This window comes from Daphnia pulicaria, chromosome 8, assembly GCF_021234035.1.
Source record: "Daphnia pulicaria isolate SC F1-1A chromosome 8, SC_F0-13Bv2, whole genome shotgun sequence".
Classification (NCBI taxonomy): Eukaryota; Metazoa; Arthropoda; class Branchiopoda; order Diplostraca; family Daphniidae; genus Daphnia; species Daphnia pulicaria.
The window spans coordinates 12,925,617-12,949,719 of NC_060920.1; the positions used below are offsets into that span (position 1 = coordinate 12,925,617).

A 24,103-nucleotide genomic window follows, 5' to 3' on the forward strand; every position below is an offset into this window, starting at 1 on the left:
GTATCAAGTTAATTGAGGGGGAAAACGAAGCATTCGAGCTGTTAACGGAACCCAAACGAGGGAAACCGCCCTTTACCCTTTACGCGGAAATTCCCAGTCAAACAAAAGGATGGGAATCGTCGTTTTCTCCAGGTAAACATAAACAAGTGACCTATCGCGAGATATTTGTAATAACAGTAAGTATTAATGGAAGGACCTGACATAACAAAACGACTCCCTCCAGGTGTGCCGTGTATTATACGCTAAAGACCAGATAACGAGACCCGCCATAAAACTTTGAAGTAATTAATTATTAATTAGAAATGAAATATAACGTTAAAAACAAGGCATCCAAGAAAGATAAAAATAAATTTGATAATTTATTCATTTGGAACCGAAAGTAACTACTAATTTTGTATCTTTGAACTCGGCGTTGGAAACACAACACTGAGAAGAGATTTATCGTTTCTTTCTCGGAGTCTTCTACAAGATTTCCTTCCATGATTGGAGAATATGTTCAGTCTTCTTCAACTTGGCATCCTCCTGAATTCAGTAAAATTAATTATTTTCGATTTGTATGGCGCAGAAAATTAGAAAGAAAATATTCCTCAAACTTGCCTTGATGAAACAGAATCTGATGTAATTTTCTCCCAGATTCTTATTCTCAGCGGAATAAAAGGCCGTAGGGGGAATACCGGCCAGTTTCTTGACTCGCGTTAGCCATTCGACGAAACAGTAATCCTTTTCGGGATACTTTTTCTCACTTAGGTCGATATGGGACTCTGAAATCAATTGGCCATTAGCGTCGGTAATAAGGTGGGCAACGTTAGAAAACAAGAAATTACCTAGAGCTGACCAATCGGCGACCATGAAATAGCCTCCTTGGGGAACAACGGATTTCATCCCCACTTCTGCCTGTAAGTGAATAAGCCAAAATACTTTTCAAATCTGCCTGATGAAGAAACAAGTTCAAATTTACCAGAATTTTCGCCATGTAATCGCGTTTGCTCTTCATGAGTTTTGGCAATGACTTGAAATAGCTTTCATCGGTGTTTAACCTTTCCAGTTCGATTTCTAAACTTCGGGCCACCGCTTCCTGTCGTCACCCATAAAATGGCGTTCAAATGGGCAACATCCAATCAACTATTATAAAAGAGTTTACCTGAATCGGGGTAACTACAAAGTGAAGTGCATATTGATGGGCTACACACAAGTTGCGCACAAGATGGGCAGGACCGTAGGCCCATCCGAGCTTCCATCCCGTTACACTGAATGTTTTCCCCGCCGAACAAATCGTAACGGTTCGATCCCACATGTAAGGCAGTGATGCTAGTCAATTAACGGTAAGAATGAGACTCCACAATCAACCAGGTCTTTGAGGTCAAACGTTTACCCATTCGAAAGTGCTGGTAAGGTTCGTACACGAGCCACTCGTACACTTCGTCCATGATGCACAAGACGTTCCATTTGATGCACAACTGTCCGATAAATTCGAGTTCCTTTTGAGTAAAGACTTTGCCCAGGGGATTATTTGGAGTGTTGACTATGATGGCTTTGGTGCGATCGGTGAATTTAGACGTGAGCTCTACGTCATCCAGTACCCATTCAGAGGAATGGCCCTCTCCGCCAGCTTTCTATTTGTTAAATAATAAGGGCTAAATTACAATAAAATAGGCTTACGATAAGAATCAAATATGTGTAATCCTTACAGGTCGAAGAGGAATAAAGACGGGGGTTCCCCCGGCGAGGCGAACCATGGGCTCGTAACAATCAAAGAAGGGCTCAATGATGATGACTTCATCCCCACTATTGACACAGCTCATTATGGAACAGAACAAGGCTTTTAAAAAGGTAATGAGTTGAAAATGAAAAACACATTATTCACAAAAATGTAGCAGTTACCTTCGAATGCTCCGCCTGTAACCAGGATCTCTGTAAAGGGATCAATAGTTCGTCCGATGGCATTACTGTAGAGTTTGGAAACGGCTTGAATCAGACGTGGATGGCCCTTATTTAAATGATGTTCATTACACCCAAATAATTAAAGTAAGATGAACAAGTATGTACATATCCTCTGGTATATTGGTGCAATAAAATATTGTCCTCTTTTGCAACATCTGCCAAGGCATCTGTGACATGTTTTGGCGGAGCAAAATCAGGAAAACCTTCCAAGAAAGAAGGTCGTTGAATAATAACGCATCAGACAAAAGAATCTTTCACTTCATCTCTCACCTTGACCGAGATTTACGGAATTATGTTTCACCGCCAAATTACTAAATTCAGCCCTACATTTTTAAAAATAAGAGACAATTTATTAATTTATAAACAACAACAAAAAAACAAAAGATTATAAAGCTAGAATAAATAAAACATTACCACACGTTCTTATCAAGTCCTTTGTACTTGTCAGATAGGGAAAACTTATTGGCCAAACTCATGGTGAAAGCCGAGCGACTCGGAAGTATCTGGCCGACTGTTGTGATCGTTAACGATTAGTTAGCCTATGCTACAGTTCGTTATCGTCAATGGTGAAAAAAAAAGATTATAGTTTAAACGCGCTACGGGTTTTTTTACCTTTTCCAATCAAGGAATGCTTTCAAAATGGCAATTTACCAACTTGGAACAGGTGCGATCTGATATATTTTTTCTATACCATATAGACTACCTTGTCAATGAATTCAGGCGTGGCTTTTCTACAATTATTACGATGAATGAAGTCACGATCTTTGGTGCGCTGCTTTGCAACGCACGACCAGGAACTTGCTATCAACTACGCGGCATTGGCCAACACTTTTTGGGGCATAACATTTCACCGAGAGCCACATCACACATGTTTGTGTTTTACAACACGGTTCAAAACATATGTTTCCCTAATAAAAAATAATTTTCCCTGTTGCCATTTTCCTGCGATTTGTGCTAAAAATACATTTGGCATACATACCATTAGTTAAAATTTTAAAAAATCTAGTAACTTTTTTGAGAAAAGATATAATCTTACCGTAACGTCGGACATGTATCCAAACTGTCAAGATCGGTCGTTACAAGTATGGACTGAGATTTTCCTAGAAATTTCTAATATGTGAGCTCTGTATTGAAAAACGCGAAACGTAGAGACTTGCATCAGAGCCAATAACACAACTGGAAGATGTAATTATCATTAAAATAGAAATTTCTTTATGTTATCTGCCTATATCCAATTCTTATTCTATCTTTACATGCTCTTCTTCCATTCCTGGAGAATGCCTTCAGCTTTTTGCAAATTGGCATCCTCCTAAATCAAATATTTTGAATTATTTCTCTGTAATGCGCAAATATTTTTAAAATAATAATAACCCGAGACTTGCCTTGATGAAACAGAAGCGGATGTAATTTTCTCCAATTTTCTTATTCTCAGCAGAATAAAACGCTGTAGGGGGGATACCTGCCAATTTCTTGACTCGTGTCAGCCACTCGACGAAACAGTAATCCTTTTCGGGGTATTTTTTCTCGCTAAGGTCAGCATGAGATTCTGAAATGAAATAGTCACGTGTTTAAAATTCCATAATAGGCACACGTCAAAACGTTGGCAAAACCAAGATTTTACCCAGAGCTGACCAATCGGCGATCATGAAATAGCCTCCTTCCGGAATAATGGGCTTCATACCCACGTCCGTCTGTAGATTAAGGTAACACGGTTTATAGAAAGAAGCTGTAAAAGACAATAAACAAGTACAAATTTACCAGAAATTTAGCCATGTAATCTCGTTTAGATTCCAGAAGTTTTGCCAGAGATTTGAAGTAGCTTTCGTCAGTGTTGAGCCTTTCCAGTTCTATTTCAAGTCCACGAGCAACGGCTTCCTGTGATAATTGTAGCGTCCAAAATTAGTTTTGGACATTTAGTTTAAGCGTAGATAAGTACCTGAGTCGGTGTAACGCACGTGTACAGGGCATTTTGATGAGCCACAAACAAGTTGCGCATAAGATGAGCAGGCCCGTAGGCCCATCCGAGCTTCCATCCCGTTACACTGAATGTTTTCCCCGCCGAACAAATCGTAATGGTTCGATCCCACATGTGGGGTAACGAAGCTATTATAAGTTAACAGAGGATAAAACGATAAGAATGTAATCAAAATCAGAAAGAAAGCAGAAAATTTCACATGTTACCCATTCGAAAGTGGCGGTAAGGTTCGTACACGAGCCACTCGTACACTTCGTCCATGATGCACAAGGCGTCAAATTTGATGCACAACTGTCCAATAAATTCGAGTTCCTTTTGCGTAAAGATTTTGCCCAGGGGATTATTCGGAGTGTTGACTATGATGGCTTTGGTGCGGTCGGTGAATTTGGACGTGAGCTCTACGTCATCCAGTACCCATTCAGAGGAATGGCCCTCTCCGCCAGCTTTCTATTTGATAAGACAAAAACACGTTAGATCTATGCTAACGATAAGAATGAAACAATGTGAATGTTATACAGGACGAAGTGGGATGAAGACAGGAGTTCCCCCGGCGAGGCGAACCATGGGCTCGTAACAATCAAAGAAGGGCTCAATGATGATGACTTCATCTCCAGGATTGACACAGCCCATGATGGTGCAGAAAAGAGCTAGACAGATAGATAAATGTCAAGAATTTGTTGATGACAAATAATTTCCACACAGTAATTTTACCTTCATAAGCACCACCTGTAACCAAGATTTCTGTCAAGGGATCAATGGTTCGGCCAATGTGTGGGCTGTAGAGTTTTGAAAGGGCTTGAATCAGACGTGGGTGACCCTAAATAAAAGAATTGGTAGACTCAAATTCATAATAAATATGATGAGTAACTGGTACTTACATATCCTCTGGTATACTGTTGCAACAAAACATTGTCTGCCTTGGACACATCTGCCAACGCATCAGTGACGTGCTGTGGTGGAGCAAAATCAGGAAAACCTTGAATCGAAAAAATATATGGTAAAACTTGCTTCAATAAACAAGCAATCATTTTTCATACCCTGGCCAAGATTGAGTGGTTTGTGTTGGGCATTCAGTTGGACAAATTCAACCCTAAATGTTAAAGATGGTGTTAAAATAAAGAAATACATTCAGAACATGTCGAGTGTAGAAAACATGGAAACATACCAGACATTCTTCTCAAGGCCCTTGTACTTGTTTGACAGTTGGTGTTTTGACGAACTCATGGTGAAAGCTGAGTGACTAAATTGTCTACTATTAACCGGCGTGAAATTCTTGTGATGACCAGTGGCACGACGTTGCTGCTGCTGCTGGATGGAGAAATCCGTTGCTAAGGGAACGAGATAACGAACTAGAGATTGCTGACGAACAGAAATGGTGGACAAAAGCATGACCTGCTAAACATTTCAAATGTTTTTTCTTTATTAACATAAAGTCAAGAGTCAACTACTAAATATATTACATTTTACCTGCTCTGTATTCCGGATTTCAATGTAAACAAATTTATTCGGCCCTGTCGTCTGTAGCTAGCTACACCTGCCGTCTGGTTTCGACTAGTTGAACTGCTGGTGGTGGTTTCGATTATATACTCGATTGATTGACTGGAAAATTCCAGTCGTCGTCCTTGTCTGAAATGGTTATGCAGCAGTACTATTTGATTATAGGTTGAGAATTTGCATATAATGCGTCTAGCGCACCTTCTACGGCCTCAATCGACGATTATTTCATGCCCACTAACACGGAATTGAAATAAAATATTTCCGAGACAACTGACACACACACACACAAATCCGTGTTTTTTTTTAAGGCATTACGTCATTCTCGTGGAAGTAGTTTCATTCCCCCCGTGATAATAAATTGAAATTGAGGTCGCGCGTCTATACAGTCGGTAAGAAAGTGCTCTCTTCTCAAGCGATTCATTCACACCGTATCAAAACGATCATTTCCCCCGCGAAACATATATATACGAGCCCGCCATTTTTGAATTGTGCGCACTTAACTAGCGAAACATCTCTGTATATAAATCTATCCTGTAGCTGAACATGTCTAAAGAAAGTGGCTGTGGCTGTTTGACTGGGCATGAAGGTAATAAGGAATGATGAAATGGATTCGTCGTCTCATTTGAGAGCTCGGCCCGTTTCCCGGCTGTTTTTGATATTATTCATTTCAGCCGGGGTTTTTTGACAGACACACATTTTCGATGGCGTTCAACTGCTGCCAGTTGGCACAGCGTTATATTCGCAGGAAGGAGAAAGGAAATGTAATTTAATAATATCAAAATGGGAAGAGAGAAAGAGAGAGAGAAAATGTTTGCCAAGCGAAAACGTGCTGGCGTCGAAAGTTTTCCCCCCTTCCATAATTCAACGCGCACACAACACAAACCCACACGAGGGATCCGTGCGATTGTTCATACATGCGTGTAGCGTGCCCATGCAGGAGAAAACAAGAGCCCAATGGCCCATGCGTGAGCAAGAGAAAGGACTACACATAGGAGAAAGTCACACCAACAACAACAACATTTGTCGGTTGACGATGGGAAGAAAATAGAAATGGAAAGAAGAAAAAGAGACAATCGCAGCACGGATCAGCAGTTGTGATATTTCCTGGGCGCACGCGTGAGACAATATTGCCGGCCGGATAAAAAGGGAAAACCGGCCAGCAGCAAATATCGGTCGATCGGTCCGGTCTCAAATAAATAAAAAATGGCCAGGGCCCAACCCAAATGGCTTTCTGAATTTTATTTTTGATATTTCATTCGCTGTCGCCAAATATTCGTTCCCACCAAAACAACAAATAATAAACCCGGAGTGGAAATAGAGAATATAACGCCGAGTGTTCAACTCTTTTCTCTTTTTTTTCCCGGGGCTCCAAAATGATTCGCTGGGTTCTTTCAAAGAATCAAATGGAAAAAGAAAGAGAGGAGAGAGAGAGTTAAAATATCAAAAAGCCAAAAGACATGCGCCAGGCAAACCAATTGAGAAACTTACTGGGCCATGGAGAAAGTCGACACAGCTCCAGGGTGGGAAAAACTCGAAAATGAAACGAAACTAAAAAGAGCTTTAAGCTGTGTTGCCTTATACACTGGATATACGCTGTTTTTGTATTGTGAAAAGCAAATGGGGTTTTCAACTGGGAACCTTGCGGGACCTGCCGTGTGCTGGAGAGACCCGTCTTTTGAACAGCTCAAGGTAGTTGTAGTAGTACGCGTTCGGTCGGTCAGCAGCAGTAACTTTTCCCGCTGAGAGCGCCATCAGAGACTTTCTCCTACTCGACTGGAAACCGATGAGTGTCGGAGAATGGGGATGCCTTGATCATCCGCAACTCTTTTGATTTTTCTTTTTGTTTATATGCCCGGCAGTCAATCTCAATCACTCTGGGCTGAAATGTTGTTTTTTTAAGGATCTTATTGATGCCAACATCTTCTTGGAATAATTGCGCAATAAGAAGAAGCAGAAGGGAAATGTTTATAATTGTACCCTAGTAGATACAACAACAGACACACCTGTTTTGGCTAAATGTGAATGTGAATCAGATTGGATTTCCTTTTTTTTTTTCCACCTGGGAAAATTCCTTCCAGCCGGAGAGAGTTTCATTATTCCACTGCGGCCACGATCAAAAGAAGAGCTTTTTAATTGCCCTGGAAAATAAATAAAAATAAAGAAAGAAAATGGAGCTGCTGGAAAGTGAAACGTTATATTTTTTCTTTTCCATCCACATGTAGTTTTGGGTTGAATGAGTTGCGCCCATCATCTCATTTTCTTTGTTGAAACTCTCCGTGTTGGTTTTTGACAGTTTTATCGGGACCGCCGGTTGGCCGTCGTCATTACCGCCATAGTATTCAGAGTGGCTATATTTCCTTGTTAAACCACGCCAAGCAAATAAAATGGGTCTCTTAATGACATAATCGGTGAAAAAAGTATACAAGACCCGTAATAAGTGAAAAAAAAAGTGCAAATAAAAATAAATAAAAACACACTCGCTGTGCTGTGGAATAAATGTACAAGGTACGAAGAGAGTCTATAGCGAGATGGCGGTGAAAGTAGGTCGACTCTTACACATCGCTCTACATCCTCAAACACACACACAAAAATCTCTCCTATCTCTGCTTGGCTTTTTCTTCTTCTTGTCCATATTTCGTCGATTTTTCATCATTTCCCTTTTTTCCATTTCCTGGTTTTCCCGATGATCGTTTTTTTGAATTTTCTCGGCTTCCCGCCACCACCACCGCAACACGCATGGCCAATTAAAACTCTCGTCATCTATTTTCTCCCGCGCTCTCTTGTGTGCATTCAAATCATCTTTATTCTCTCTCCTTTGCGCTTCAAAGAATTCATTTTCGGATCCCAAATCATTTTTTAAATTTTTTAAAAGCAATAGACACGTTCATTTCCGGTTCAAAGTGGTCAATGTCGTGGGTGGTTGTATAGTTTCTTCTATTATTATACATTTCAGATATTATTAATCCAAGTTGGCCGGGCGAATGAGGTCGTCATTGAATACGACGGGGGTGTGCTGCGCTGCATTATCCATCGTCGTTCGGCGGGTGACTGGCATATCACGCTACCGTGAGCAAAGGCGCAACAGGTGTTTTTCTTTCTTTTTCTATTTTATTCCCTTTTTGACTTCATAAAAGAAAAGGAGCCAACATCAGTCAGTCATATAGAAATAAGAAAAAAAAAGAGTCGAAATATATAGGACACTAGTCTTACATTCATCTGATGTTATACAGTCGGCGTGATATTGTCTGTCGTACACAGAGTGCGGCTCTAGCCTATATAGACCCTATACACGTCACGTCACGTAGAGTAGAGAGAGAGCCGAAAGAAAATTGTGGCAAATGTCGTCACCTTTGGCTCCGTCGTCATCTGAATTGTCATTTTATATATCCCGTCCTGTCTGCTGCCTTCCTTATAGTTTTCTAATCAATGAAAATGTTGCCCGACACAACGGCGGATTTCACAAGTCAAAACGGGTGAAATGTAGACTGTTAAATTGACGTTTGAAAAATGACTAGAGCAATAGGGCGATGTGATGGGGAAATGAGGTGAAAGTGACAGGACACGGATGTAAAATAACAACCAAATCAGATGGAAATGGCCAAATGGCAAGGCTATTTCCTCTTGCCACAACAGGAGAATTTCGACTTGAAACGCAATTCATTTAGAGATATGACACATGTCTGTCTCTCTCCGTTAATGCCAATTGATCCGACAGATATCGGACACACTTTCTCTTTTTCCCAACCATTTCCTCGACATTATACCCACCCACCACACCCATGATTTTGATCAAAGAAATATTATTGCCACTGTGTATCATATAATTTAATCTCTAGAAAAGAAATTGCCGTTCCAATGACCGTACATACGCGAAATGTTGTTATTCGATTATTCACAATGGATCAAGGAGAGCCCGAAATGTTTTTTGCCTGTCAATATAGCGCTGGTAAGAGATACACCGAGAGAGAGAAAGAGAAGAGAAAAGAGAAAATGTTTTTTCTTTCTTTCTGTGGTTCATCCTGCCTGCCTGCCTGTCGGTCGCTGATGGAAGAAAGTGGGTCTCTTGATATCCACCAGCAGTCCAGCAGCAGCACCCAACTCTCTGCTATACTGCTATAGGGCCCTACTGGCTTTTTTTTGGCTTTGCCCATCAGCTGTGTCGATGGGTTATTTTCTTGGGCTTTTCTCCCTTTTGCTCGGCTGTCGAGTCTTTCAGTCTTTGGCCGACAGTCGAGCCGGTCGCGACTACAGCAGCAGGGCCTCCTAGCTTCCTCCCGCACGCTCCCTCTTGTGATATAGAAAACACTGGCCCACCCACTAGCACTGGGAGAAAGAACAAGAGTCAACGTGTGTGTCAGCGTGTGTGTGCGGTAGAGCTAGGCGGAGAAAAGATCCAAAAAGAGAAAGAAACGCCCGAGTGCTACTACTAGTAGTACTGCATATAGACAAGACGACTATCTAGAGTGTGCGGCAGTTGAGTTGAGTTAGTGGGCAGCAGCTGTAGGGGGACACTCGACACTCGCAGTCGCTCCTCAGCGCTCCTTTTCTTGGACAACAAACAAACCAAACAGCACACAAACGCCCCAGCATCAGCTCCTTACACCTCCATAGCGACGACAAAACACTTTTCATTTTTTCCCAAAGGTGCTACCAACGGTTGGACAGTTTAAAAAAAAAGAATTAAGTGTTTCCTACCTGGACCGGACATTACCGAAAGCTGAGGATATTATTATTGAGTGACTGGACTCTTGTTATTACAATCAAAATCGACTGATGGATTCATCGCTTAGTGTTGCATCCGATTGATGAACAATCCCCAATCATCGCCGTGTCAACATTTGTGTCTGGTAAGTTGTTTCCATTCAATTCTGAAATTGAATTTCCCCTTTCAAAATGAATATGGCGGAGGTGAGTTGGACGACCTGTTGGGTGTCTCAGCCGATTGTTTTCTTCCAGTGGTGGTGGTGGTGGTGGGTGTTGTTATTTGTCATCATCACCATTTGAATCGTCACTTCCATCATCCAGCCTGGCAAATATAAAAGTGGGTTAGTTGGTTATAGAGTTCCTTTTTCCCCGTGCTGCCGCTCCGGCTGTGCTAGACTCGCATACGTGTCTTTGTTTATTAGACATCACCTTCATGCAGATATATGTACGTGGGTACGTCTATCTAGACTATACTACAGGATAGAATATAGGCAGCACGCGCCGTGTGTGTGTTGATGATGCGTCGCCGCTCGACTGCTCTTGAGGGTTCCTCATTTAACTATGGCCGTCATTAGCCTAGATAGAAAAAGAGAGACACACATATTCACTATTCTATGGCGATGTCCATCAAACAAGCCAACGTGCCATCTGTCATTTTTCTTTTTTCGGCTCACTCACGCGGCGGTGGCGGTGTCGTTCATGGGACGAATTTTGTCGGTGGGGGTGCGGTGTCGGGCGTCTGCCGTGGTCGGTCGCATGTGGGGCCAATCCCGACTCCCGAAAAACAAGTGGCGCACTCACTCACGAAGAAGACGGAAAGAAAAAAACAAAAGAAAGAAAATAAGAAAAACAGAATGACACTCGGCTGAGATGAGATGGATTAGACTAAATCGAATTGATTATGAACCGAGTTCAATTTGAAGCTGACGAAATATTTCTCTACCTGAAAAAGATGGTGACATTTTGATCTTTTGATCTTTTGTTTTTTGGGTTTCCCAATGGGATAAGAGAGAAAGAGAAAAGAGAAAAAGAAAAGGGAGAAAGTTGTCGTCGTTGAGTTATTCCCAATCTTATTTAGGTAGGGCACGGCTATACAAACTCAATGGAAAGAGAAAGAAGAAGAAAAACTAAAAGGGGATTTTGGGGGAGAAATTTCTCAGGTGAAGGTGGGCGGAGAGTTGAGACAAGAAAACAAGAAAGAAAGAAAGAGGAGGTGGGACCTTTAAACGTGTGTAGGTGCTGCTGCTGGGCTAGAAAAAGGAAAGAATAAATAGTAGTACGAGATAGTCGTTTTCTCTTTTCACCCCTCTGGCGGATCTTTTTTACCAAAAGAAGAAGAAGAAATACTACTGACTATATACCCACTATACTATAGCTGATGCCCCCCCCCTCCTTGCCCAGCAGCTCCATCATCAACTGCAGCAGAACTGTGTCACCGTCTGCTGGGCTGACCTAGTTCCATACCGTTTCCATCCGTCCGTCCCTATCGCAGCATACCGTCGTAGATGCACGCACATTTGCTGGGCAGCAGTGCCAACGCTGGCTGAACGACTGGATGACTAAATGATTCATCGACTCTCTCTCTCTCCCGTCCGTCCGTCTATTATTCAATCGTTTGACCACGTTGATTTTCGCATCCAATTGTATACAAGATCCAGCAGAGATCATCCAGTTGCCGTGATAGCAAGAAGAAAAAATAATTTGGAGAAAGTTCTCACCCAATGAGGTCACCAGCACCACCAAGAAATTCTTCTTCTTCTTCTTTCATTTCCTTTCTCTTCTGATGGAAGGAGAAATTTCCATTTTAAAATAAAAAAATTATACAAAAAACAACAACAAAAAAGTGGAATCCCGTCGAGTTGTGTTTGGTTGAAAAGCTCCGCTCGGCTGGACTTGGCTGGACACGGCTGGACTCTCGACTCCTTTTCTCTCATTAGAAATTCCCAAGTTTCGAGTTGATTTCATTGGGTTGGGGCTGCCCAGTCGTCATTCCCCCCCTTGTGTTTGTTCCAAGGGTTTTTATCTGTTTTTGTTTAACCCACTGAGGCGTGCGGAGGATCGGAATGAGGGAAGAATCCGAATCATTTCGGATGGGCTTTCCCCTTCGATGGATGTGCAGCCCCACGGCGAGGACGTGACCCTTCAACTTTCTCGAACCATTTTTTCCTTCCGTCTTCCTCCTCCAATTGTTTGGCTTTCCCCTCCCTTGACTTCCTGCTTGCTCCATTTTCTCGTTCCTGTCTATTCCGGCCCCCCCCCCCATTTCACCGAATTCATTTTCTATTTTTTCTTTTTCTTTTTGAACCAGGCAGACGAGTTTTCCATTGTCAACCCGAAATCAACCCCCAAAAAAATTCTACGAAAACGGAACCGTTTGCAATCACATCCGCCAGTCCAGTCAACTCACGACCATGTCTCCAACCGGAAGGAAAAATCACCCGTGGCTATCGCTGGCCACTTGTTACCTGCTGATGGCATCGACGGCCATCTTCGTGGCAGCTCAACACGAACCTGATCGACCTCTCGATCAAGAACAGGTACCCAAAAATTCAATTCCGGAATTGCATCCGCTTTTATCTAAAATTCCGGAATTATTTCAACAGGTTATATCGGATCTGCGCCAACTGTTGGATTTGCAATTCGATCTGACCAACAACGGGAGCGCCGAAATCTCGCCCGTCAATTTAATGAAGCGGATGTCCAATTTGAGGCAACTGCGCGATCCGCACACGATGAACCGGTTGGCTCAGATGGCCAGGCAACGGCCGCCGCCTCCGCCGCCGTTCGCCATCCAGCAGCCCGGCCGCTTCAACAATTTCCGCTACCCGCCGACGCCATCAACTTTCATGGGCGCCCCTCCGCCGCCACCCAATTTCCAGCCGGCCAAACAGCAGCCGGACCATCACCCCAATCTTTACCTGGGAGTTGACGGCCATCTCCAGTCACCTCGCAACAACGAACGTGAGTGTCGATCCCCGACAACATTTTCATTATTTTTATTTCAATTATTTTGAGTGGGAAATTCCCATCCATTTCTCATTATTATTCTTATGACGACATCCTCGACTGTGAATAGAAATGGGGAGGGGATAAGATCTTTTTGCCAAATTTAAAAGAGAAAAAAACATTTTCTTGGCGCAATTTAAAAAATTAAAAAATTGAGTATTTCCCTTCCACTTGATGTCAACAATGGGCCCGGCGGATGGAATATGGAAAGTGGGTCATCGCTGCTCGTTTTTTTTTAAATTTTCCCGCTCAGCACTTTTTTATTTGTTGTGTATAGGGGCCTCTGAACGTTAACTGTTTTGTTTATTATTATTTATTTACGAGTAGCTTTTTTGTGTGAAATTTAATTTTTTCCAAGTTGATTGAAATCAGCAGCATGCCAAAAACAAAGGGGTGGGTAAGAAGAAATTAATCGTAAAAAATGTGACACACACACAAACAGAAATAACGCACACACGCTGATTCGACACCACCACCACTCAAAAAATTAAAAATTAAAATTAAAAAATTGTATTTTAGGGATGAATTAAAATTTAATAATTTTGTTTGTTGTAACGTTGTCCTTTCCGTGTGTGTGTGTGTGCCTGCGTGTTTGCGTGCGTGATGTGGGGATACCTGGACCATATGACACCCGAAACCCCTCCACCCCACCCAAAAACCATCACCACCATCACCACACCATCACACCACCATCACCACTATACCACCCACTTTTGTTTTCTTGTTTTTATCTCAAAAAATTCCTCCGCCAAATTAATTGAAAAAAAAAATTGCACAAAAACAAATTTTCACTTGAAAAATAAAAATGAAAAAATGAAAAATAAAACCAAAAAACTACCCTACTCCAAAAAATGGCTCGAAACAAAAGTGTCGGAGAGCAACCGGCGGATCTTCTTTGGCGACTCCAAGATTTGCTACACGGATTCGTGCGAATTCTTCCTGCTGTGCTGGCTGACGGGCGGTCTGATCCAGAAGAGCTGCGGAGGGTTCCTGTTCGCCTGCTGCCACCGGCCGGGCATCAGTCCGGAGCCGCCCACGCCCTACGTCGACTCACTCGAACATCCCGTCGTGTCGTACGGACCCGTCAGAAGCGACGCCCGTACGTAGTTTCTCACCACACAAAACACACAAAAACAAAACACAAAAACATTAAAACAAAATAAAACAAACCCCACCACCACCAATAGTTAAAAAAAAAGAAACCCTTAAACCAAATTAATTTCACTTATATACGCCTCGTAGTTTCACACTTGAACTGGACTGGAAAAGGAAGAAATTTGGCAATGAATTTCTTTGTTTTCATGAATGTTTGGGTTCAATTGCGCATCACAACCTCACCGCTCACCACCGCTCACCATCACCAACACCACACCCATCACTATATACCCTCAATTCATTGATCCACTTATTTATTCTTCACCTTCTAACCTTTTTTTTGAATTTCTCATCATCTTTATCCTCATCATCGACTAACACCACCACACACTGTACTAACCCGCTTTGAAATACGCACTCTTATTTAATCCTACCTATCAATTATTTATTATTAAAAATAATTCCGATTCGACATTGATTCAAACTGGTTGCAGACAGTTGCGTCATCTGTCGGATATGTTTTACGATTTTTGTCAGTTGATTCACCACTTTATTTCCTAATAATTCTAATGGAATTGGTTTTTATCCTTTTTTAAAAAGTGTCGGGCGTCTTTGACCACAATTTCTAGACATTTGATTTCCCCTTTTTATTCATTTATTTTTTAAAAAATTTGCAATGAAAGAGAATTTGAATAAGAGAGAAGAGTTTGGCGAGGGGGGCGAGAGCGTAATTGAGAGACGATTTGTCAATTGTTTTGTTCTGATTTGGTCTGGTTCCAACTCTCTTTTTTTCTTTTCTCTCTCTCATTCTCTCTCTCTCTCTCTCGATTGGCTGGCCAAATGGAAATGCGTGTAGAATGCGGGACGACGCTGCAGCGGACAGACACTGCTCAAAGGCGAATCGTCGGCGGAGACGAGGCCGGTTTCGGTACTTTTCCCTGGCAGGTAAAAAAATACAAACGAACTAAATTGCTATTTTCTTTTTATTATTTTTTATTTTAAAGATGAAAGAAATAACGTTTGAAATTTTGAATTAGGCGTACATTCGGATCGGATCGAGTCGTTGCGGTGGCTCTTTGCTCAACAATTATTACGTCGTCACGGCCGGCCATTGCGTCGCCAGGTGCGTCATCTCATCTCTCGTCGTTTGCCCCACATTGCGGCTAATAATGTTCACCACTTCCTTATTATTATTATCATCTTCTCTCTCTCTAGCTCTATAGAATTTCTCTCTATGTAGAGTGGAATTGCGCAACACCATTTCACGATGTAGCACCCGATGACTCATCCATTTTTGTTCTTTTATTTTAATGATGATGCACAGGGCGAAAGCGGAACAAGTCAAGATCACGCTAGGCGAGTATTCGCTCAATTCTGACGTCGAGCCGCTGTCGCCCGTCCAGGTGGGCGTCGCCGAGATTCACGTCCACCCGTATTTCAAATTCACGCCGCAAGCCGATCGCTACGACGTGGCCGTCCTCCGACTGGACCGCTACGTCCCCTACGAGCCGCACATTTCGCCCATTTGTCTGCCGGAGAAGGGCGACGACTTCCTGGGCGAATACGCCTGGGCAGCCGGATGGGGAGCCATGCAAGCAGGTCGACACTCCATTCACAGTCTAATATTAACCGACCGACTTGATATAACTACAAATTATTGATGAATCATTTCTGGTTGATTCAACGGGGGAGAATGGACAAATCAAAATTCCTAATTTTAGGTTTTAATTTTAAAAATTGGCTGCTGATGCCATCAGGTTCCCGCGTTCGACCCAAGACGCTGCAGGTGGTAGACGTGCCCATCATCGACAACCGACAGTGCGAGGACTGGCACTCGTCCAAGGGCATCAACGTCATCATCTACGACGAGATGATGTGCGCCGGATATCGCAACGGAGGCAAAGATTCCTGCCAGGTATAATCAATTCAACTACGACTTGTAAATCAATTTTATTCAATTTAATTTAATTCAATTGCAAATGATTCAACAGGGAGATTCGGGTGGTCCGTTGATGTTGCAGCAGAGCGGACGCTGGGAATTGGTGGGCATCGTCTCGGCCGGTTATTCATGCGCCCAAAACGGCCAGCCGGGCATCTACCATCGAGTGTCGTACACCACCGATTGGATTTCGCACATTGCCTTCTCTTAATCTCCGACAAGGACCATCATTTCTCTTGACGGGATCAAATTTAAATAGAGAAACAAACAAACAAAAGAGTGTAGCATATCTACTATATTTTTTCGAAAAGAAAGAAAAACAATTTTTTGAATATTTTTGGAGGAGCGAGATGCGTGCAGATCACGTGCCGCCGTCTCTAGTCTCAACATCATCACGTCAGCAGCTCCTTAATTTGTGTTTCGCCTTTTTTTCGATCCATCGCACCTGATTTGTTCCGACGGAAGAGAACGCTCGAATTCAGAGCGGAGATTGGCGACGATGCGGTGCTGGAATGAAATAACAAAAAAAGATGATCCTATTTTTTCCAAGTGTTTTTAAAAACTGTACGTGTACATGTCATTGCGCAAATCAATTTCCTGTTTTTTTTTTTAAGTTTTTTGTCATCATATCGCGGGTTCGGGAGCAATAAGGGTGTGTCCATTTGTATCCGACGTCAGACGGATCACGCGCCAGCAGCAATAAATGTATAGAGATGAATGAGATACGACAGACACCCCAGTCCGATTTATATAAATGTACTACTGTCTCTACTATTCAGTCCGTCTTTTCTCTCTCCTCTTTCTCTCCACGATTGTATTATGTTTCTAGCTCCTTTAATTGATTCGTTTATTTTATTTTTTTTAAATTTTCCCTGTCGTCGTCGTCGTTGACCGCACGCAGACTATTGATACATGCAGGTGATTGGTAGGCTGGCACTACTAATTATGTCACTAACTTTCCATTCACTTTTTCATTTTTGGCAGCAGCAGCAGCAGCGAGTGATGCGCTGTGCGTCTATACGTTTAGAAATTCTTTCATCATTGAATTGATGAGGAATAATTGTTGTCCCTTTTTAAACACAAATTTCTTTTTCTTGTTATTACATATTCCTTCTATTACCATCACGTCACCCAGCACCTCTTCTCTATGAATAATTGTTTCTATTTTTTTCTTTAATCACACAGCCCCTCCCAAAAAATGTTTTTCTGTTCAAATCCGGCCGCGTACAAGTTTGATTCACTTCACGCATGCGATTTTCGCTCGTTTCTTCTTCTGTTTATTTCTTCTTAATGGGAACAAATCTCAGCCGATGACTGTGGATTTCGTGTGTGGCTGCTGTCGTGTGTTGCTGGAATTTACGTTGAATACATGACCAAACATTTTAAAAAGTGTATAACAGAAATACCATGAAATAGCCTACTACGTTTGACCTACATTTTCAAGATCAGCTGTTGAGCATTTCAAGGACAAGGTTTTGACGTGCCACGAATTTTGATTGTGACATTAACTTATATGAGCCAAATAAGAAATTCATCAGAATCGTATAGAAGTTGATTGACGCAGTAGCCGAATTTCGGACAGACTTCCATAACAGAAAAACCGGTCGGTCTGAAAATTTTTTGTTTTTTCTTTGATTGTTTGATAAACTTGTCTATTATGCAGGTCTGATTTCTCCACCAGATAATAGAATTGACACGTAGCCTATGGCGTTGTTTGTTTTTACCCAGTTCCTTGGCAATAGCAAATTGGAGACTTTCAAATTTCGGAATTGGAAGTAAAACCGGCCCAAAAGTACACGTCACGGTGAACCGGCTGTATAGCTGTTTGTGCCTAATAGCAGGCTGGCAGCATGTCTGACCGTGAAAAAATTGAGGTACACACAGGTGTGTAGTGACCTTATAGACATCAAATTTGGTTTACCTGCAAAACAGTTTTAATATTATTTTGTTTTTATAGTTGAACTTTCCCTTCACTCGGCCTTGATGACACCTTGGAAAACCAAATGTTCAAAGCTGTCAAATCATCAATGAAGGATAACTGGTGTTTTAATCATTGTCCCAATAGGGAAATGCAGAAATGGCTGGGGAATATAAATAGGGGCCTGCTCCGAATCTTTCACCACATCACAACCAGCTGCTTAGTGTTTAATCTGTTGGGATTCATCATTAAATCGTGTTTAGTCGAGCATCTGCGTTATCGCGTGATTGCAAAGAACACCAACCCAGTAACAAAATGGGTTCATTCAAAGTAAGTTGTCGACATAATTCATTGTCCTTTTTGCACTTGTATCAATAACACTGACTTTAATTGTTCTCTAATATAGATTGTGTTGATCCTTGCGGTCCTAATGGCAGTGGCTTACGCCATGGAGATTAGTGCCGATGCTCACGAATTAGCCGTCGCTGAAGAGACCAGCGATTTGGAGCCGATCCTTTCGCCGGATTTGGCGATGGATGAGAAGAAATACAAAGTTTATTACAAGCGAAAGTACAAATACAAAAAGAAGGGTAATGAGCAAATAATCTAATCCTAATTAAAAAAAAAAAAAAAACTAATTTTTGAAATTGTTTCAATCGATTATCAGGTGGACATCGAAGCTACGGAGGAGGATACGGAAGAGGAGGTGGATATGGGGGGCGAGGAGGTGGAGGAGGAGGTGGTGGCGGCGGATCCAGCGAAGAATCCGGCCGTTAATTGATTTACTTTCGCACAAATCTTTCCAGATTGAATTTCATATTTTTCAACTCGAATTTATTTATTTACAATGTACTATTCTATTTGAATGAACTCGGTAAAAAACAAATGGGGTCACAAAAACATTTTGAATTGATTGTCTACTCTCTAAGAAACGCTGTGTTGAAAAAGGGAAACATGACCATGCTTTGAAAATATTCTAAATTCTATGTTTTCAAAACGGAAACACAAAGTTTAAAAAATGAAGTAAATTTCTTTTTCTCATTTTTACCTTCGCGCCACTTTAGACATTAAACCTAATAAACGCCCCTCATAAAACGACACATGATTTAACTAAACATTGCGTTAAGAAAAGGTAAAAATGTTAACTTTTTGCATCTCTTTGGCGGGATGTAAAAAACAAACATTTTGAAACATCAACAAATGAAATAAGTATATATAGCGTGAATTGGTTTGATAATCAAGTTTATTGCAAACCTTATCTTTAGTTTGTATACATCCTAGCAGAAAATTATCAACGGCTTGTTTCGTCCAAATTTCACACAGCGGCGGTAGAGTAATTATTCAACATACTTAATAAAAGGTCCGTGCCACTTATTTTTCTAGAGTACTTAAATTGTGTTCCTACTTATCTGTATAACTGTGATTTACAGATGAGTATGTTAACATACTTATTCATGAAATAAAAAATATTACTGCGATGGGTATTGAACTCGGGACTCCCGGGTCCCAGCCCGATGCTGATCCACTGCGCCAATCTGAATTTATTTATATCAATCCTTCCCAATAATGGCATATTACGATGGGCGTTGGGACTTGGAAAATTTTTCCGAATGTCCAAACACTTCCAATTCGCTTCGTAGCACCCATCACACACACCACACAAATGAATTAAAAAACATTATGTGAGCCATTTGGCGACACACTCGATGCATAGATATGCTTAGTCAACTATATCGACGGACAAACTAGATGTATAGGCCATTTCACGCACCGTGCCTATGCACGTTACGTATGTTTAGGCAATACGCATACATATAGCATACGAAAGAACAGTACTTAATGAAAAGCTTTTTTACACTAATTGTATTAAAGTAAGTTGACTGATAGTACTTTTAGGACTTTAAGTACTAAATCTCTTGAATCGTAGTTATTTGAAAAAGTTGTTTATGGATTTCTTGAAACTATGTTTGAGATTGTCCCCTCAATGAATTTTTTAAATTAATAAAATGAATATATAGAGGATGCAGAGGATTAGATTTTTACCAAATTAGGTATAAATGCATTAGCTGCAAATTAATGTATTCAACTTTAAAGTTAATTCATTTATTTATGTAAAAAAAAATTTTTAAGAATTTCGAGAAATATGCAAATAAGGGGAGGGATAACAAGGCCATGGCTTCCAGCATAGCCTGGGGTGCTTTCGGTGCCGTTTGGTTAAAAACAAAAAGAAAACAAAGGTGTTTGGTTGGGGGGAATCATTTTTGTTTCGAAAAAAATTTCTAAACATCGTGTGTCGGAGGAGGTGACAAACAAGTCATGTTTAGATATAGCAAAACATTAGTTTCCTTTTAGAACACAGCGTTTCTTAGAGAGTAGTGTATTGTATTATATAGCAATAAAATTAATCGTGATTTGCGCAATCGCAACAATTTAAGCGATTTCTCCACCGCTCGTGACTCTAAGGGGTTGACACTCGTTAAAGAGACTGACGCGTGGAAGGTAAGAAAGTTCACGTCGCCATTTGGGGAACTAGCCATTTGACGAAACACTTTTCTTCGTGTGTTAATTCGAACGTTCTATTTATTTGAACGATAGCCAGTTAACGACCGTGGCCAACGTGACAAACCCTGTACCGAAAAAGACTTATTTGTCGGTTTCTCCATTTAAAATTCACACATGAATACCTATTTCATCAGCACGAGCTTTAGACATTTATAGAAATCTCAACAGGTAGTTTCCCTTGGTGGATATGATAATGGCGACATCGCGCATTCAAATTTTTTGCCAACAAAATAACAAACTTCCTTTCACTTGTTTGTTCTTGTATTTCTCACGCCGGTCACTTAATTGCGCAACAAAAATAGCGGACGTACATGTATATAAAGACCGGCAAATGTTTGTCAGCAGTCGAAAACATTCGAGCCCACACAACATTATTCGTGGCGAGAATGACGAACAATTTAAAGGTAATGTCTATTTTGATTCAATTAAAAAAATTAATTGTCGGTTTTATTTTTGCTAATGTTTGTCTTTGTTGAAAACAGATTGCGCTGGTCGTCGCCATCTTTTGGGCGGGCGCTTGTTGCGCCGACGATGAGAACCAAGGCAAACTCATCGATTTGCAAACTCAGGATTTGCAACCAGTCGAAGCGAAAGCCAAGAAATATGGTTATTATGGAGGTGGGGGAGGATATGGTGGATATGGATATGGAGGCAGGGGCTATGGAGGCGGAAGTTACAGCGGAAGTTACGGCGGAGGCGGGGGCTATGGAGGAGGCGGGGGCGGTAAATATTTATGGACGAAATTATATTTACAATTATAATTATACTTGTTAAGTCAAATATCAATCATTCTGTTTCTTTTCTTGGTTTAATATTCAGGATACGGAGGATACGGCGGAGGAAAGGGCAAAGGAAAGGGAAAAGGAGGTATTGATTGTCTACTGTTAATTTCTCAAATTAATTTTGATCTCGATCCTTGTTCCATTGCTGATTAATCAAAAGGATACGGGGGAGGTGCTGGAAGTTACGGCGGGAGCGGATATGGAGGAGGCGGGGGCGGTAAACATTCTTAAAATATAGATAATATTATAAAATATTCATGTTATCAATAAATTCATTAAATCAATATTAATAGTATTACAAATAAATTTTCCTTGCTTAATTGATTTATTAAAGGCTACGGAGGGAGCGGGAGTTACGGTTATGGTACGTGGTACAGTTATTTATTTATTATTTCATAAATAAAAAAAATATTTAAAAATATTATTAAAAATATAAAAATCAATATAAAAACTAAAATAATAAATTCATACATTTTTTATCAAATAAAAATATATTTGATTGATTAAGAAATAGCGTTAATTTCAAATCCAAGCATTTTAATATGAGATTTCTAATGCATTTGTTGTTCAATTGTTAAATTAATTGCCAAGTAAATCGTTTTGTCTATCTTTTCTTTTTAGCCTTGAAAGAGTGTCTTGATATTATTACTGTTTTTGATAAGACTGTTTTACAACTCTAATATACTTTTATAAATAATTAAATATAGGTAGTAGCGGTGGCAGTTACAGCAGCGGAGGCAGTGGTTACAGTGGTAGCAGCGGAGGCAGTGGTAGCAGTGGCCACAGCGGTAGCAGCGGAGGAAGTGGTAGCAGCGGAGGCAGCGGTAGCAGTAGCCACAGTAGCAGTGGCGGTAGCAGCGGAGGAAGTGGTTACGGTGGCGGAAGTGGAAAAGGTGGAGGAGGAGGTGGAGGAGGAGGAGGAGGGGGAAAAGGAGATCGAGGAGACGGAGGTGGAAGCGACAGCAGCGAGTGCGGATGTTAATCTTTTCAGATGACATAAAAAGATATTTAAAAAAAATTATTCAAAATCTGTAAATCAAACTATATGTTTTAGTGTTTATTCGACATTAACATGAATTCGGAATGGAGTAAAAAAATATATAAGAGTTCACTGATTCTTGATAAAATCAAATCAACACATGTAAAAACACAGTAATAATGAAATACAAATATTCCAACAAATTTTATTCATCAAACCGTTCGTTTGATTTCTATCAGATCATGGTAACCTTCAATTTGAATTTATTTAAAAAACATTTTACACCAGTCATTTGATTATCTAAAAATGACAGCATATTAGCATTTTGTTTACCATGTAGAAAGTAGTCCATCAGAAAAACTGAAACTGAGCTTGTGCAACACATCATTCCGCAATCGGAGACGTCTCACGTCTGATTGTATGATCACACATCTGAATATTGTATCAGTTGTATTCAGGACACGAAAGACAAGGTTCTCCAAACTCGTTCTCTAATTTGTGATATAGCTCACATAGCTCGATAGACAGATTAATTTTTCAGTGTTAGTTCGTTTACGTGTAGTTGTGATGTAGATGAGTGTACAGAGATACTGAGATACAGTGTTATACAGATGATACAGTGTTATTGTTTCAGTTGGTATTCGTTTCAGTTTCATTGACATGTACATGTTTGTCACTTTATCTCCATATCGTTCTCATTGTTTGTGTTCTGTGCCTGTTTATAGATCGATTCATTTTGTCGTGTGAGTACAGTGTTTGTGTTAACAACGGAATCAAATTTATATGGTTTTCCGGAGGTCCAAGGCGACCAAACTGAATTCATGAAAGTCACCATTTATGTTCATTTTTTGAATTTATTGCGCGGTCTGTATTCATTAATTTTAAAATCACGCGAAATGTAGTAATCCCAGTTTTTTTTTTTTTTTTTTTAGAAAAAGCTACTACTCTTGGAATTGATACTAGTAACATCATAAGGAAAGTTTGGGGGAGACGGCAACCAACAACGTTGTCTGCAAATGATGTTTCTAAATGGTACGATGATTCTTTCGTCACTACATGTTCCCTTTGCGGAACTGAAGTTTTTTGGGTTTGGAAGAATTCTACACTTAACCTATTTCTATGTGAACCATGTAAAAACAAAACGCCGGAAGAATATATTTTCCCAGACGTCTTTTTCTTCTTGATGCATCGTTCTTTATTTTTCCAAATGATTCCAACTTAAAAACTGCACATTTGTTCTTTATAAGTCGAACAAGCTCAGCCTGGGATACAATAAATCAATCTTTGTTCCCGGCATTGCAGGAAAAAGCTATCATCGAAATTCGGTAATTTTACGATAATTGCAAAAGAAAAAAAATATTAATTTCTTGAATTTTTTACTTTTAGAAACATCTTTAAAAGGAAACTGAACCTTGAGACATGAGGGTTTTTCCAAACTAGTAGCTCGCAACTAGGATTTCAACATGCCACTAGACCTGCCTACGTAAAAAGAGTCTCACAAAACGAAAAGCCTCCTATACCGTATGCTTCGATGATAGGCCTACTCCAAATAATTAGAGCTTTTGAAGAAGATAGATCTGGATTTTTCTTTCTGATTTTCAATCACGAGGATCAACTTCCGTGCAAACTCGTTGATTTGGTATTTCCTTTTAGGTTAAAAACAAAACGTGAAATTGAAGTTTAGTTTTTTACAGGAATTTTTGCT

General features: G+C 40.6%; 4 protein-coding genes across 8 annotated transcripts; 2 read left to right on the forward strand and 2 right to left on the reverse strand.

The window, feature by feature from the left end:
- Positions 1 to 346: 346 nt before the first annotated feature.
- LOC124311200 (kynurenine aminotransferase-like) lies at positions 347 to 2,959 on the reverse strand. Its single transcript, XM_046775579.1, has 12 exons — positions 2,554 to 2,959; positions 2,356 to 2,485; positions 2,212 to 2,264; positions 2,047 to 2,144; positions 1,882 to 1,987; positions 1,689 to 1,819; positions 1,373 to 1,613; positions 1,142 to 1,308; positions 959 to 1,075; positions 825 to 894; positions 598 to 761; positions 347 to 522 (listed from the first exon to the last, which is right to left on the reverse strand). Exons 2-12 carry the CDS (start codon positions 2,415 to 2,417, stop codon positions 463 to 465), a joined length of 1,269 nt encoding a protein of 422 aa, XP_046631535.1. The 5' UTR covers positions 2,418 to 2,485; positions 2,554 to 2,959; the 3' UTR covers positions 347 to 462.
- An 89-nt stretch (positions 2,960 to 3,048) lies between these two features.
- On the reverse strand, positions 3,049 to 5,521 carry LOC124311162 (kynurenine aminotransferase-like). 4 transcript variants are annotated; one of them, XM_046775513.1, is made up of 12 exons: positions 5,384 to 5,521; positions 5,082 to 5,311; positions 4,954 to 5,006; positions 4,795 to 4,892; positions 4,628 to 4,733; positions 4,433 to 4,563; positions 4,123 to 4,363; positions 3,878 to 4,044; positions 3,700 to 3,816; positions 3,563 to 3,632; positions 3,324 to 3,487; positions 3,049 to 3,250 (listed from the first exon to the last, which is right to left on the reverse strand). In XM_046775513.1, exons 2-12 carry the CDS (start codon positions 5,303 to 5,305, stop codon positions 3,191 to 3,193), a joined length of 1,431 nt encoding a protein of 476 aa, XP_046631469.1. In that variant the 5' UTR covers positions 5,306 to 5,311; positions 5,384 to 5,521; the 3' UTR covers positions 3,049 to 3,190. The 4 variants fall into 4 exon arrangements, with proteins under 4 accessions (XP_046631469.1, XP_046631471.1, XP_046631470.1 ...); XM_046775515.1 differs by having other exon boundaries at positions 5,082 to 5,315; positions 5,386 to 5,483; XM_046775514.1 differs by having other exon boundaries at positions 5,377 to 5,474.
- A 4,090-nt stretch (positions 5,522 to 9,611) lies between these two features.
- Positions 9,612 to 16,447, forward strand: LOC124311148 (serine proteinase stubble-like). 2 transcript variants are annotated; one of them, XM_046775478.1, is made up of 9 exons: positions 9,612 to 10,260; positions 12,426 to 12,654; positions 12,721 to 13,078; positions 13,992 to 14,222; positions 15,075 to 15,163; positions 15,256 to 15,341; positions 15,543 to 15,817; positions 15,976 to 16,133; positions 16,210 to 16,447. In XM_046775478.1, the coding sequence occupies exons 2-9, from the start codon at positions 12,529 to 12,531 to the stop codon at positions 16,366 to 16,368; spliced, it is 1,482 nt and encodes a 493-aa protein (XP_046631434.1). In that variant the 5' UTR covers positions 9,612 to 10,260; positions 12,426 to 12,528; the 3' UTR covers positions 16,369 to 16,447. The 2 variants fall into 2 exon arrangements, with proteins under 2 accessions (XP_046631434.1, XP_046631435.1); XM_046775479.1 differs by lacking the exon at positions 13,992 to 14,222.
- A 1,815-nt stretch (positions 16,448 to 18,262) lies between these two features.
- Positions 18,263 to 22,584, forward strand: LOC124311433 (sericin-1-like). Its single transcript, XM_046775926.1, has 5 exons — positions 18,263 to 18,405; positions 18,482 to 18,665; positions 18,743 to 18,814; positions 21,754 to 21,783; positions 22,127 to 22,584. Exons 1-5 carry the CDS (start codon positions 18,391 to 18,393, stop codon positions 22,399 to 22,401), a joined length of 576 nt encoding a protein of 191 aa, XP_046631882.1. The 5' UTR covers positions 18,263 to 18,390; the 3' UTR covers positions 22,402 to 22,584.
- The last annotated feature ends 1,519 nt before the right edge of the window (positions 22,585 to 24,103 follow it).